The 16,155-nt window shown below is 39.1% G+C and overlaps 1 protein-coding gene across 1 annotated transcript in view; it reads left to right on the top strand.

Moving 5' to 3' along the window:
* Nucleotides 1-16,155, top strand: part of ATP10A (ATPase phospholipid transporting 10A (putative)) — a gene marked incomplete at its 3' end in the record, with an annotated part of 117,149 nt that overhangs the window by 86,694 nt on the left and 14,300 nt on the right. The window contains exons 6-12 of the mRNA XM_082336270.1: nucleotides 1,361-1,578; nucleotides 3,098-3,292; nucleotides 4,696-5,257; nucleotides 11,166-11,269; nucleotides 11,438-11,564; nucleotides 13,767-13,951; nucleotides 15,312-15,633. Coding sequence (XP_082192396.1) covers nucleotides 1,361-1,578; nucleotides 3,098-3,292; nucleotides 4,696-5,257; nucleotides 11,166-11,269; nucleotides 11,438-11,564; nucleotides 13,767-13,951; nucleotides 15,312-15,633 — 1,713 coding nt within the window. The remainder of the gene's footprint in view (nucleotides 1-1,360; nucleotides 1,579-3,097; nucleotides 3,293-4,695; nucleotides 5,258-11,165; nucleotides 11,270-11,437; nucleotides 11,565-13,766; nucleotides 13,952-15,311; nucleotides 15,634-16,155) is intronic.

Here is a 16,155-nt window from a genome sequence, read left to right as displayed (position 1 = left end):
TGTAAAGCTAGCTACATTAAAAGTCATCCCATGCCAAACTCACTATATGTAATGCAAGATTTTTCTCAGGAAGTATTTTGGAAGAAAAATCTTTGTGTATTTTTTTTGTTGTTGTTAAATGCCTGAATAATTAACTTACATGCTAGTGATTTATCATTTGACATTAGGAAAATCTAATTTGTTACGCCAGAGAACCAAAACAAAGCTGAGCCGCAAGTATGTAACTTGTACTGTATATCTTGATGGCGTGAATTATTTTGAGACTATAATGAAAAGCCTTTCAATTAATACCTAATGAAGGAATAAATAGATACCTGTTAAAGTGGCATGTGCCTGCCTAATGAATAACCCAGATTATTAAATGGCCATGGTCTTTAGGAATGGAAAAATACGTTATACATCAGTTAGAGCTAAACAGAGCCTGTCATTAGAGGGGCTGGATTCCACGGCTGTTTCACACCTCTTCTTTCTGTTTCCTTTTTAACTTCTGTGTATCAAACTGCCAGGATTGGTTTCTAACATTAATTGTTGTTGTTGGATTCTTGACCGGGGAAGTGTTCGTTTAAAATGTATCATTTGGAAAAACTCCTTTGTTCTGTTTACACCAGGTATTGCTCACTGCAGCAAACTGTGATAGAAACACGTGTTTCAGCAGGTGAGGGTACCCTGGTTTCGATACTGCATGCTGCCTTGTCCTGCCTGTCATGCTGGTTAGAGAGGAAGGGGTGGACTCCAGGAGGAGTCAAGAATCTGGGTTCATGTCTCTACTCTGCGGCAGATGGCCCTGACCTTCAGCAAGGCTTTTACGCTGTCTGTACCTCATCTCTGTATCTAAATAAGGGTAGTGGTGTACTGTAGGTGTGGTGTTCTGAGGACATTTTAGATGTCAGTTAACTGGTACTGGGTAGATGCAACATTTTTGCTGGAAAATACTTTCTGTGAAATTTCCATACTCTGTTGGAAAGGACAAGAAAATTTTCTGGATTGTTTATTTCCTTCTCAGACTGCAAGTGAAGACCAAATTATTTGGTTGATTTCATCAGGCTGAGCTGTGGAATAGTCTTCAGGAATGCAGTGAGTTACAACAGTCTAACTGCCTTTCAGAGAGAGTGCGATGATGAGGGAGGCAGTGTATTGCATTACATTTCTAATTATGTTATCTGCATCCTCCGTTAGATACTACCATTCAATTAAGACTAGACTTTGTTATCCCCTGATGATGGAATCATTCATTCTTACTGTGAAAGCAAAGTACAATATTAAAACCAGATCACTTCAACAAAGTCACCGTGTCCATCTCCCTTTTTCTCAGCCATGTTTAACATATGCAACATTTCTCCCTCTGTATTTTTACTGATAGCCAAACGCTTAGCTATGTACCAAGAACCTGATTCTGAGGAAGACGAGGCAGCCCCAAAAGGAGGAACTCTATCCCAGCGCAATAGTATCTGCAGCCATCAGAGCATCAAAGTAATCCACAGAAGCCAGAGCACCAAAACCCACCGACGCACGGGTAGCAGAGCTGAAGCAAAAAGAGCAAGCATACTCTCGAAGCACACTGCATTCAGTAGCCCAATGGTAAGTCATGAGAACTAAATGCACAGTGTCCTGTATCTTTTAATAGAACAATGTCCTGAAAAGGGAAAGGTAAAGAAATCTGTAGCACATTGTGTACCTCTTGCAGACTTCATCTTGGCATTTTTTCTTCTGTAGTCACAGCTGTTGGTTCAAAAACAATCAAGTGTTGGCATAGATCTTATCTAAATACCTTCTCTGTGGGAACAACCTAAAGGTAAAGATAATCTGAAACCTTTGTTTTAGTTATACCTTGATTTTGAAAAGAAGATGTATGCCTTCCCTTTATCTACAGAAGCTGAGAGTAGCATAAGGTTTGAGGTCAAGGATTCTAATTGCTCTGCATATGCCTCTTTTGTCAGAGGATTTTAAAACTAACAAGTGCTGGGCTGGACGCTGTATTCCAATTCTTAGACACTGTTGACCTACACCATAGCATCATTTTTAGTGTGATTCAAGGTTATCAGTGGATTGCATGTATTGTAGCTTAAAAAAATAAAACACTTTGCATTTCAAAATGTGGGTGAATTTATGTCCTTACAACTTTGCTTTGTTTAATTTATTTTATACTGTTGTAATTCTGTGGAAGTTTTACATGGGCTGAATGGTAATAAGGGAGCAGAGAAGCCAAGTCTTGTCTATCCAAGGATTTTCCATTGTTGCACTGTTGACACAAATTCACCCTTAAAACAAATTATAAATATAGACACAGAAAGATGCTGTTTGCACTGGTGGAACTTCTTGATTTCAGTCTAAGAGTAAGGTATTTTGGTACAATTCCAAGCTGCAGTTTTTGCACACAGGGTTCTGTGGTTGCTCAGATTCATCAGCTGCTGAATGTCAGCAGATAAAATTCTACTGAAGAAAAAGCCTTAGATTGGTTTATCTTTTAATCTTTTGTATCCTTGCATTCTCCTATCTTAAGAAATACCGGAGTTTGCTCTGACGAGAAATAGATTAAATAAGTGGAAAGTGCTGATGAAATAGAGTGGAAAGTGCTCTGCGTTGCAATTTAAAAAACCACATTAATTACCTTCAAATGTGTGGATGGTTGTTGTTCTCTAACAAACAATCCAAGATGGTTTCATTTTATTGTGCTAATTTAAGGCCGAGCTTTGAATGTCATTGCCGTCTAGTTTTTCCACTCTTTCGGTCTCTGTAGTGTACTACCCTTTAATAACAGATAATAAATGTCTTGAATTAGACAGGAGAGAAGGAGTAATATTAGTATGTAACTTCTCTTCTATCCACTACCCCCAAAGTAGATGAATATTGCCGCTATAATTACCTGTAGTGAAAAAGTTGATAACACAGTTACTCACATTTCCATTTCTATCAGTAGGCTCATTGTTAACTGTTTATTGGCTGGAATGGGTGTCTTACGTTCTCTCCACCTCCACTCTGTGGTGTAAGGCCACCATAAAACTCTTGGTATTGACACTGCTTTGGATGCTTTGATTGCTTGTTGCTGCTTCGGAAATTTGCAGAATCACAGATATTAATCACTGCTATTTATTACCAGGAGAAGGACATCACACCTGACCCGAGCTTGTTAGAAAAGGTGAATGAATGTGCAAAGCATCTGGAGGTCATGAGGAGCCACGAACAGCCATTATCCCATCTGAGTCCAGAACTATGTGACATTTTTGACTTCTTCATCGCTTTGACTATATGTAATACAGTTGTGGTTACTGCACCAAATCAGCCCCGACAGAAGGTGGGTTAAAGAAACAGCAAAAGATTGCTTAAGCCTCTTTTGCATTGATATTAATTTATCTTGTAAATTGAGGAAATGAAAACCTGCTGTTCTAGTGAGAAACAACTAGAACTGGTTGTGAGACAACTCTTAGAACTGCTATGTGATTGAGCGGGTTTAGTTAAGCATTAGTTAAATGGAGTATGTCAGCTATTTCACTTACCTTCAAGGTAAGATATGCTTTCATCAACAATTTCAAGATACTTCTGAAACTTTCCCGATTTCTTGTACTGTAACTTATTTAATAAATGTAAGTATATGTGTAAGTATGTGTGGAAACTAATTTGTAAACGTGCAAGACTTCCCAGAAAATAATATAAGCTGTCTGTGAGTATTTTGTACGTATGGATTAAATTAAGAAAAGGCTGAGACATTTTTTTAATGTTTGAAAAGATAATATAGTTGAAAAACATTGCTTAAAACTTTCCAATTATGTAAAAGAAGCATCTTAAGTTCATTATGAGAAATAATGATCATCACTGCTTAAATCGGCCTAAACCAGTGTCATTGATGAATGAGAATTTCAAAAACGCAATCCCAAGATGATCTGTAAGACAAAAATATAATGGAATGTAGTATTAAAGCTAGCCAGCAGCTGGAATTTCCATTCTGAAGAAAATTCTGAGAGTTGTTTCTGTTCCAGATTGGAATAAAAAGTGAACCAGTCTGCAAAATGACATGGTTTTGTGCCAGAGAAACATTTGGAGAATGTTCAATTCTGCTGTTTCAGGAATGCTACACTGTTATACAATAATTTAATATATATTACTATGAATATGCTAGTACTATTAATAACATTGTATCTGTAAAAAAAATTTACGTGAACGGAGATGAGTGATGAAACTGAAGCAAAATGCTTTCATGCTGAAAGAGAAGACAGCGGAAATTATTTATTTCAACATATTCCTATTGAGAATGTTGTCGACATTGGCATATTCTCATAAAACTTTTCTGATACCACACTTCTGAATAGAAAACTCTTTCATTAACTTTTTTTTTACTACCTTCACTGAATGTGCACAAAGAATACCAATGTTTCCTACTAATGATAGGTTTTAGTATGCACTACTGGTGGTGGTGCAACATTGATGATAGTCTGAGGAGCTGAAAGAAGAAAAAATGTTTTTAATGCAAACATACGTCCTTTCACACAGAGGCGCAGTTCTGAAGTTCTAGTAAGTCTTTTACTGTTGAGTCAGTTTTGTCCATTTATTTTCCTTTCTCAAAATACAAATGCCATTACTTTTTGTTCTCAAAGAAAGTCTCCTCTTTAGTTGGAGCTGCTTAGACTGAATATCAACATGAGAATTCTTGTACAGCTTTTCTTCGGTTTTTGTTCATTGGTTTCTTTTTTGCTTCTCAAGGTTAGAGATCGATATGAACTAAAATCTCCAGTAAAAACCATAGAAGACTTCATACGAAGATTCACTCCAAGTCGCTTGACCTCTGGATCTAACAGCAGCAGTTCATCTAGTCTAGCTACAAGCAAATCAATGCACAGATTTGGTTTAAGTGTGCTTTCATCTACATCTACGGATAGCACTTTATTAAAACTGGAAGAGAAGCTGGCATACTCTGCGCAGATGAATAACAACGGCTACAGCTCCCAGCAAGGCCGGACAGCTGTAGGGAGTGGACCTGAGGAAGGAGAACTCCGTTATGAAGCAGAGAGTCCAGATGAAGCTGCTCTCGTCTATGCAGCAAGGGCATATAACTGTTCTCTGGTTGGAAGACTGTCTGACCAGGTATCAGTGGAGCTACCTCACCTGGGAACATTAAGCTTTGAAGTATTACATACATTGGGCTTTGATTCTGTCAGGAAGAGGATGTCAGTAGTGGTCAGACATCCTCTCACAGATGAAATAAATGTTTACACTAAAGGAGCAGATTCAGTTATTATGGATCTTCTTCTACCCTGCTCTTCAGGTACACCTCTTACTTACCTTTGTGGGAGGGGGGTAGGAGGGAGGCGGTTCTGGTTAACTCCTGAAAAACTCATCATATCTTATTGCCTTCTCTAGCAAGTAGACCTGCCTGCTTTTGTTGTGAATACAGGGAATGGTAGAATGGCAGCCGTCTCTCTTCTTTTACAATACTTTGTGATTATAGCAAATTTTCTGTAACAAATTACTGGTTTCCGCACCTTACAAGAATGAGTTAAATTGATGTCTGTACAAGATCTTCTACTAGCAAACTTTATTTTGAAGGAATTTCTTGAAACTGCCAAAGCAATTTACATTTCTTCAGGAAAACCTGCCTGGCAGTGCCTGGCTATTTGAGTATTTTATATGAAACCCAAGCACTTCCTATTGCAGCTCCCCTCTCTGTTTCATTTGTGAATCTTTACGTACTTTTCACAGAATCATAGGTTGGAAAAGGTTGGAAAAGACGCTTAAGATCATCAAGTCCAACCGTTAACCTAGCACTGCCAAGTCCACCACTAAACCATGTCCTCAAGCACCACGTCTACCCTTCTTTTAAATACCTCCAGGGATGGGGACTCAACCACTTCCCTGGGCAGCCTGGTCCAGTGCCTGACCACCCTTTCGGTGAAGGAGTTTTTCCTAATATCCAACCTAAACTTCCCCTGGCGCAGCTTGAGGTGATTTTCTCTCGTCCTGTCCCTTGTTACTTGGGAGAAAAGACCAACACCCACCTTGTTAAACCTCCTTTCAGGTAGTTGTAAAGAGCAATAAGGTCTCCCCTCAGCCTCCTCTTCTTCAAACTAAACAGCCCCCAGAAATTTGCTGCAATGTGTTTGCATAAATCAGCGCATTTATGCTGGTTTGATTATGACGCTAACCAGCCACCAAAACAGAAAGGTCGTGGCAAAGAAGGAGAGATGCTGTTCAGGCAAGAAATCTTGGCTTCAAATATGTAGTTGACTAGTAGGGAATAGTTATGTAGCTGTGAACATGGAGTACTTCCCTAAAGCATGGAGTACTTCTCCAGCACTCAGATGTCACATGAAACAGGGACGACTTTAAATAGCTGCTAATTGTAATCACTTAGATTCAAGAAGAGCCCTGTAAGCTTTCAGAAGTTAGAGGAGACACACCGGTTTCAGTTTGCATGAATCAGTTTGCATCTAATTTACTGCATTTTCAACACTGAATTTAATCCAGTGTTTAAAGGTTACCCCAGTATGAATGGACAGAGGACGAAAGTGCTAGAGGTAGTTCCCATGTTTCACTAATGCACTGACTTTGTGGTTACTTTGACATTATTGGAGTAAACAATTGTGAAAGGCTTATACTGTGTAATTTTAGTTTAATGAAATACAGAAAAATGTTGGCATTAGTTTTCTGTTTACAGCCATATAAATCAAAGCTGAGCCAAAAAAATTAAGAACAACTTGTCCTTAACTAACAACAAAGTATTCATGAATAATTTTCTAGTAACGATCTGATATCACAGAAGGTACATGGAGCATCTGTGGAAACTTGTTTCCCTCCAGAGTACTAACAGAGAATTTGTAGTACTGAGAATTTCCAATAACATACCTAGAAAATAATGTTTGGAAAAGAGTTCTCAGAATGGGAACTGAGCATTAAAAAGAAAATAAAAGATTATTTTATGCCAAGTCTTAAATATTTTGTCACCAGACTATATTTGAAGCTGCTGTGTCCGTTGACAGTAGACTCAATGGATCAAGGAATTTTCAGGCAAATTTCAGGCAGATCTAGGACCCACCCAGGTAAAAACAGCCAGGCCAGATAGAAAACCAAAGAACGGCAACATTACCAAAGGTGATGGATGTCAGAGAAGGGGAAGCAGAGTTCCTGAAGATCAGTGTTGGCAGTGAGCAGATTCTGTAGCTGGGCAAATACAGCGATTCCACCATCTTTACAGGCAAGTGAATTGAAGGTGGCTTTGAAACTCTGCCCTTTTTTTTGTTTTGTTTTTAGCACAAATTGAACTATAAGTTTTAGTATATTTTGCTTTTGCAAGCAATGTAAAGTGCAGCCACTAGAACCTCATAAGCAGTTTCCCTTGATTTCTAGCTCTCTAAGCCACTGCTGGCTTCAGTAATTCTGTATGTTTCAGCTCATCTGTCTGAAAAACGTTTGACATTTGTCTTGAGCAGCTTCGCTCCTGGAACTGAATTTGCAGTCTCTGCCTGCAGTATCCTAATGTCAGTGGATATGTTGTCAGCTCCTGAGGGAACGGCATCTTTTTCCTGTTATAGGGAGGTATTCCCCAGGTAGAGGGAGCCTCAGAAAATTTATGCTGTGGCTATTACCTATATCACGGGATCTGTCAGTGGTTTCATCCTGTTCTCTGGTGATGGTCGAACATGGGTGTGAGAGGAGATGTAATGCTACAAAAATTCAGGCATTTATTGTTTCAAGGAATTGACCAATAAGTGAATCGACATGACAGCTAATCCCAGTGCTCACTCTTTGCAGTCTTAGTGCCTCAGGGACATGTAAATTGTACACCAGCCAAGCGTGCATCTTGAGACTGTGGTACTTGTGCCCTTGGACTGAAGGACCGAGGCAACACTGTGTCTGTAATCTCCCAACTCAAACGTCACGTGGCATGACTGGGTTCTATCAGGCACAAAGGTCCCTGTTTGGGAGGAAGAGTATTTTAAAACATGGCATGAGGAACAGCCCAAAATCAGAAGCAGAAGTATTATGTTGTAGCTTCAGATGTGTCTTACAGAAAATCAGAAATCGCCGTAAGCTTCAAAACTTAAGAAGTTTCTGAAATGACTCCATTTGCTCTGCCTGTATATCTAGTTGAGACTGTGAAACCTGATGTTAGCATACAGATACTTCCAAAATCCTTGAAATTATTCCCAAGAGTGTATTGGTTTCACTGTATCTCAGCAGTCACCATGTTCATAAATAAGACAGTTACTGTTTGAGCCAATACCCAGCTCGCGCAGGAACTGTGAACATAAGTCATTGAGAAAGCAATGACTGGGCTGGCTTTCCGCAGCTTGGGATTGTGGAAGGAAATGAAGCAAGCAGAATGCCACTAGCTCTCTGTCGTTCTTCTGGAGAAGACTTATTTGCTAGTTTTCACTGACATGGTGCATGTGGTCACATTGCTCAGCATAGACACTGCAGCCTAGCTAAAAAGAATCTCCACAACTGGGTTTTGTCTGCAAGAGATTCCTTCCCCCCTTCTAACTTCTGAGCACAAGGTGAATCTCAGTCACACAAAGAGCTAGAAGGGGGTTTAGCTGTCATTGGTATGCTGGTGGAGGAGGGAGATGCAGTCTTCCACGCTGGAATTGAGAATTCGCACAGAAAATGGTGTGCACATCTCTACTTGTAGAGAATTGCTGTCTTTGTTCATTGAAGGTGGTATAAGCATTGGACATTATGATCACTGCATTAGCGCCCATGGTATTCAGACAGATCTGAAGTGATTAACAGCACTTAACCTTAAAGGGATAGAAACAACTTTTGATGTGTTTAATCACCTATTCAAGTTTGCACCATTTGGAATCAGTGAGTGACTGAAATAGCCACTCCCATAAGACAATTTCATGTGGGATATGCAAAAAATATGGCATTTCTCTCTAGAATAGTAATGTATCACAATAAATTAGGAAGAATGCTTGCCTACTTTATTCTTCTAAAGTTAAAAAAGCTGACTCATTAATACAAGAAGCCTTCAAGAAGGTTTGCTGCAGTACTTCTCCCAGAAAAAAAAAATTCTTCTATTACACAGCCAAGTCACATATGCCAAAAAGATTATCATGCACAAATAGAAAAGAAGCTAAATGAGACTGTGTTAGGCTGGCAGTTCATTATATGTGTATTTCCACTTTATGTTGCACCTGAATCTAGTTGTGAGCTGTTTTAATAGCTTCTGAAGGAACCTGGTGGTGCGTGTGTCAGAGCCACAAGGTATAGTGTAAGAAAGGGCTTTCCAATTGCAAATAATATATGTGGGGATGTTCTTCCAGAATAATGTATCTGTATTGTCCCTTTGAGAAAATCAATAGTGGTAGCATAGGTAGCATTAATAGATAGATGGACAGGCCCACCAGAATATTCCTGCCAGTATTCACCACGTGACCTTAGTCATAGTCAGAACTGAAATGAAGGTATGCATGAAGTACCACAATCTTCATGGAGTCCGGTAGAAACAGCTGGGTATGTACACTCCCAGCTTTACAGACCTAGAGAGGATAGGACAGTCTTTAAAGGTGAGAAAATAGCTATACAGTGAGTAAAATGTGCTGATACATGGTTGAGATAACAGGAACAAAAACCAGAATATTGGGATTACAAGCTCCCAGCTCCTTCCTTCCTACAACATCAGTACTTGTATGTGTTTGTGCTGGAGCCTCTGAACACCCAGTTAGGCACTGTGCTGCTGTATAACTACCAAAAAGTGCTGAATGCTATGTAAGTTCATACACAGACCGATAGATGTGCTTATATGTGGTCAAACATAGCAAGATCAAATTGGGTATGAATGCACACTAAGAAAATGGGCACCAAAAAGTATAAACAATGAGATATTTGTGTCATCTGATTTAGATAGCTGTATTAAGTGCTTAATATAAGGGTATAGTGCCTGTAGGTTCTCAGTATGGTAAGCTGAGAGGGGTGAGCACACCCAGTGGTGAACTGAGATCATATGTAGTAGGTCTCTTCAGGTGCTCAGACTTCTGGTGATGAGTGGCATTCACCTGACTCTGTGACTGGTTACTGTGCAAGTACCAGTAACACAAATACTGCATTAAGGAACAGCTCCAATTACAAAACTATAATCCTGAAATGATTCTACACCCCCAAAAAACATGCAGACTTTAGGTAAAAAAATTATATGGCATCAGGGAATAGGAAAACCTGGCATAAGATACCGGTCATTCTCACTCAGTGGTTCCAATCTAAAAACTTACTAGCTTGTACATTTATTTTAGTACTAACCCTGCAATTCATATTATTTAAGATTGCTACTACAGTAGATTGTACATGAATCTGTCTTGATCCTAGATGATAAAAAAGATGCATATCACCTGTTTTTAACTTTTGAAGACATCATTTCAGGTAATGAGATGGAACAAAATGTGTTACCATCATATTTATTACTCTTTTTTGATCACAGTGTGAGCACATTGAACCAATCCCAGCTAAAGAGAAAAAAGGAACAGATGCTTAGTCCTGATTTTGAGTTCTTACACATGGCTTTAAGTGAAGAGTAAAGCTAAGTGGAAGTTGTGCTGCTGCACAACTGGCTGTGAGGTCTACACAAGTGTAAATTCTCTTCTAAATGAAATCACAGTCATACCCAGAACTTCTTGCATTGACTCAGTCTGATAGGTAGTATCAGTCCAATAGGTAGTATCAGTACAGCAGTAGCAGAAGTACCTTCATACACTTAGATATACAAAACAGAGCACTGTTTCTGGTTCTTTTGAGATATTAACCTTGGTGGAAAACTAAGTGCTGTTTTTAAGTAAGTGTAATTTTTCTGCACATGATGAGATGTGAAGAAGCATTTGCTGATAGTGTATCTGAAATCATACTTCTCTTTCTGACATTATTGTTTGCTGTGAAGATTGTCATGATTTCTTAAAGTATTCAGGCCAAACGAGTACTTAAGGAGTAAGAAAAAGGTCTTTCTGACACACATTCACAATGACTTTTGAAGAGAGAAGACAGAAAAGATAGAACAAAAGGACAAGATTTTTTTTTCTAAATGGAGTGTTTTACTTGAGTTTCCCTGGAGACATCAGCAGCTCTTTAAAAGTATCAGTTATAAAGTGCTGGTACAGTGAGTACTGTAGACAAGTTTTTATTTTCTGAGGCCATTCAGCTGCTGTTATTTTCAATCACTAATTTCTTTTTTTATTCTTATCTAGATGACCCTCGGGGCAAACATCAAAAAAAAATCCAAAGCAAAACCCAGAATTACCTTAATCTGTATGCTGTAGACGGGCTGCGGACCCTCTGTATTGCAAAAAGAGTAAGTAAATGCAGACTCTTAGTTTGCTTTTAAGGAGAGTCTTGACAAAGATTACTGAAGGCATTTATTAATTTACTGTTCTTGATTCAAATCTTTTTCATTTTATTCTGTATAGTATGAATGCCTCTGCATCACATTGACTGTGCCCTCACATACTCTTTTTAATAGGTTCTCAGCAAGGAAGAGTATGCCTGTTGGTTAAAAAGTCATTTAGAAGCAGAATCCTCTATTGAAAATCGTGAAGAACTTCTGTTTCAGTCAGCACTGCGGATAGAGAAGAATCTGCACCTGCTAGGTAATGAAATGAGAGCTGGACATGAAATTAAAATGTGTTAAAAATTCTGAAAGCTTGGCTATGAAATCCGTCCTTTCCCTTAAATGGTTTCTGACAGTACAGAAATTGGCTTCTTTTGGACTTTGTCGTGGCTGTCATGTGCAGCACCACAAAGGAATGGGATATAATTAACATAACAGACATACCCTGTTTTCCTTGCTCCTGCCATAATTTTATCACTAGTGAAATGAGTGGAGTAATACCAGGGATGAATTTGACACAATATCGTAAATGAGAACTGCTGCTGTAAACAGGAGGAGAAATTGGCCCAAACTGACTACAGAATTTCGTTAGTTTAGTGCCACTTCAACATGTCAGAGACTTCCATGACTGCAGGGGCACCAGAGAGCAAAGCTCATAAACTGCATTTGTGAGAGGCATCAACTCTTATATACATCAGGTTTGGCTCATGCACTCAGGGCCTGTGTATTCTGTGGAACAGGACTGCAGTACTTCATGATGATGCAGTTAAAATCAGTGTATGTAAAATGTATTCCAAGAACTAAGTCATACCCTCTGCGGAGTTGAGATGTTGAAAGCACTGGGACTCTAAAATGTGTATATATTCATTATTACTCCAAGCATCCAACTGCTTTCTCTGGCAAAGAAACAGGGACAGCCATAACACTCTTGGAGAAAACAACCTTCGCTAATTGCCAACATGCCTGTCTCTGGGAGATGAGATCCACCTCACCCAACTTCTGATGTATCTACTACAGATCTCTAAGGCTCCCCATATAAACAATGGAGAGACAAAAAAAGAAAGTGCCATTCATTTGGTCTTAGATACCCGCTTTAGGATTAGATGAATCACGTCCTTGAACTATCTGTTTCTCTCCTCTGACTTAAAGGGGAGCATGAGGTGACTAATTTGGACCACATTACTCAGGAAGATCCCACCATGGTTGTGCCTGTTGGCTCTGGCTGCACTCTGGGAGGAAGGGAAAAATAGAAAAGCTAAATTGAGCTGCCAGCAGATAAGTGAGCTCTAGCCAGAAGTAAACTACCCGTTCAGTCATTCCCCAAGAACCTCATACTTTGGTTTGTATCTCGCAATGATCAGTTATGATTAGGTTGTGGAAATAAAAAAGTGAGTCTGGAAAAGGAATATCTTTTCCTTTGTACACTGTTTGGATAATAATAGCTTTCCTGACATTGCCCTAAGAATGTGTTTCCACCTACATGACTGGTGCTCAGACTTCAGGTGGACTTACGTTGCTAAAGTGTTTTTTTCAAGGAACATCCATACGAATAACAAATAGCTGAGAAAAGTTTACTTTGCTTTTCCTGTTGTTCCAGGTAACTTGCATGTCTGTCACCTCCTCATTCTCTAGTAGTGAGGGCTTACATTTCCTCACTTTGAAGCCTCTCTGAAACTCAGTGGAGTGCTGACAGATCAGTGGTGACACTGAACTTGGTCCTGAGCGGCTTTTGCTACAGTATTTGAAAATCTTGTCTCTGTCAATTGATTTATGAAAGCATAGGAAAGATACTCAGTCTCTTATAAACAGGTAGAAAGAAACATTGAAAGCGTGGAAAAGCCACATTTTACTTTCACATCATGGTCAACAGATTTAGGATTTATTCTCTGCTATATCTCATTTGGCAACCAGTGTCTTTCTGCAAAAGCAAAGAGCAGCAACAAGGCAGGAAAAGGTTTATGTCTGCAGCCTAATGTGCTGTTGCCAAGCTGCAGTCCTGCTGTCATTCCCCTTCAAAAGGGAGAAATCTCTAGTGACCCAGTCTCTTCTAGTTGAGGAAAGGCAGTTAAGACCCTTAAGAACTGAAATGATCTCCTAGAAGCAACAATATCTTCTCTAGCAACATTCAGAAGAAATGGTGAAGATACAGAGCAGAAAGAAAATAAGAAAAGATACATCAGCCTTGTGAATCTCTGAGACTAGAAGGGACATCAGATGGCTTTTGAAGTTTTGAATTCTGGATTTTTTGTTGACTGTTGATGCAGATGATTACCCCAGCTACTTTCTGCTCCTCGCTCTCGATACCCCAAAAAAGCTGCCCAAATCTTGCAACCATTGGTAGTTTAGCTATTTCCCAATAAAAGTGACTGCTGGTTTTTTTTGAAAAATCCAAACTTACAATTTGAGGTGAACCCTAAGTGTTTATTTAATGTGCAGTATTTTGCTTTTTCTGTGTGCTTAGGTGCAACTGGCATTGAAGATCGTTTACAGGATGGTGTTCCAGAAACCATTGCAAACTTGCGCAAAGCTGGGTTGCAGATTTGGGTTCTTACTGGAGACAAGCAAGAAACAGCTGTTAATATTGCATATGCCTGCAAGCTACTAGATCACGATGAAGAAATCATCACTTTGAATGCTGAATCACCAGTAAGCAGATCCAGTACACAAGTTGATTTGTGAACTAGCTTTGCTTTATTTTCAACTTGTACAATTAAAAGTTTGATGGCTTTTTTTTCCTTTCCCTCTTTTTTTTTTCTTCTTTGCCTGCTTCATCCGTAATTTTCAGGTAGGACATGTCTTTGAATACTTTTCAGTGAATCATGCTTCTAAGTCATAGTGTCATGTATCATAAACTTATTGAAGACATGTAACTGTGTGTAGTGGGCTCCGCCATGAAGGAAAATATGCCATAGCAGCATAAATGCCTTTCCTTGGTATGCATTCTCAAAATGTCCCTTGTTTTGCTTATTGGCGCTAATGGGTCTCCAAAAGCAACCTGTTCTTAAACATGTGTTGAGGAAGAAAACAATTGATTACCTATTGAGAATTTGTGCTTTACTTTACACCACTGAAATGTACTATTTAGATAACTCAGTCATTCATGTTTTCTCAGCTGGCTTTTTCTCTGGAGATAGAAGCAATACTTAAATTTCAATGCTAACAGTGAGAGTCACAAAACCAGATCTACAGTAATGCCTTGCTTCCTAACAGACCTTTTCTAATTCTTCTGAATTACTGATCTTTCCTGTGCTCAACTTGTTGCAAGCAGACAGTCACAAAGAGTTTACTGATACGATCTAGCATACAAGGAACCAGACTGATAGTGCTATAGTCCTTTAATGGGGTGATAAAATTGGACTTCAGATCAGCAGAGGAGAGGTAGGCCAGCAGTATCGAGCTCCAGTTTCTTTCGAAAAGGAAGAAAAGATAACAGCATTTTCCATTCTTGAGTGTATCAACTGAACTGGTAAATTGATTTTCCATGATCTTTCTTTTTTGTCATACTTTGCTGTAAGACCAATAGCATTTCATTTTAAATGTTCATATATTCTCAATAACATCTTTTAGTTGAGTATGGCTAGGAGAGAGAAATCAGCTTAAATAACCTTTAATTGGCCTCTAACAATGCATAACTATTTGATCTGAGTTGTAGGCGTGTACATTGTGTTCATCACCATGCTTAACTTGGTACTGATACTGATTATATCATTTCCCAGCACTGTTATTCTGAGAAGGAGCTAAAAGAAATTAGTTTAGCATACAATACTGCATGTTAAAGAGGAATTAGATTTTAAAGCCTTTCGAGTCCTCATTGTTGTCATATCTTCTGCAAGAATTATGTGTGTTTAGAGCAAATAGAAAAGAAGATTATTAGAAATTAAAACTTTAACAGTGCAGCAAATATAACATATTCCCCATATTCCTTATGCCTAAATATACAGCAAACACAAACATTTGAATATATGTTCTTTTCTCTTAAGTGTATTTATTTTTAATTTTTTTTCAGGAGACATGTGCTGTCTTGCTGGAACAGTGTCTGCAATGCGTAGAGTCTAAATTTTCAAACAACACAATAGACGAAGCTACTGGAAACATGACTGTTGGGTTCACTCCTTTCTATCCACCCTCTTCCCCTGTGCTTTCCAGCTTGGGCCTAGTGATTGATGGAAGGACTCTAGCTTATGCCCTGGAACCTACACTAGAAGATAAATTTCTTGCGCTAGCCAAGCGATGCCGTTCAGTACTGTGTTGTCGCTCTACCCCACTCCAAAAGAGCATGGTAGTGAAACTGGTCAGAGACAAACTCAAAGCAATGACCTTGGCAATAGGTAAATATCTCTGTTTAAACTAGCCTGCCCGGATGTGTGCCTTGAGAATTTTGATTTTTTGACTTGCAATAGGATCCTTCCAGCTGCCTCACAACTCAAATAGCCTTCCAGTTTTGTCTGAAAATGTGTCAGACAACTCTAACATATTTACTCTAACATATTTATTCAAAACCAAGATAGAACTCTGGAGCAGTATTTGGGATTTCTTCCTACAGAAGTTAGGTAATCAGGACCCAGGTATGCTATGAGGTTGTGGCATGTCCGAACACAGCTGTGAAGAATTGGGTTAGCTGATGCTGTGCAGAACACCATTTTGCAATCACTGTATTACACAGAACAACATTGTGCTCAGTGTTGTTTCCTCCAATCGTGTTTAAAGTCAAGGTCCTGCATTTTTCATCACAAGTCGGCCGTACAGCATAGGATATGAGTTGGCCTTGTCAGTATAGAGAACGGTTTTACGACTGGCCTCATGCCAGTGCTTACACTTCTTCCCAGCTAATTGCTCAGTTGGCAAAGGGG

The sequence above is a fragment of the Platalea leucorodia genome (genome assembly GCF_965183815.1).
Source record: "Platalea leucorodia genome assembly, chromosome: 2".
Classification (NCBI taxonomy): domain Eukaryota; kingdom Metazoa; phylum Chordata; class Aves; order Pelecaniformes; family Threskiornithidae; genus Platalea; species Platalea leucorodia.
This window is presented reverse-complemented; position numbering and strand designations above follow the sequence as displayed.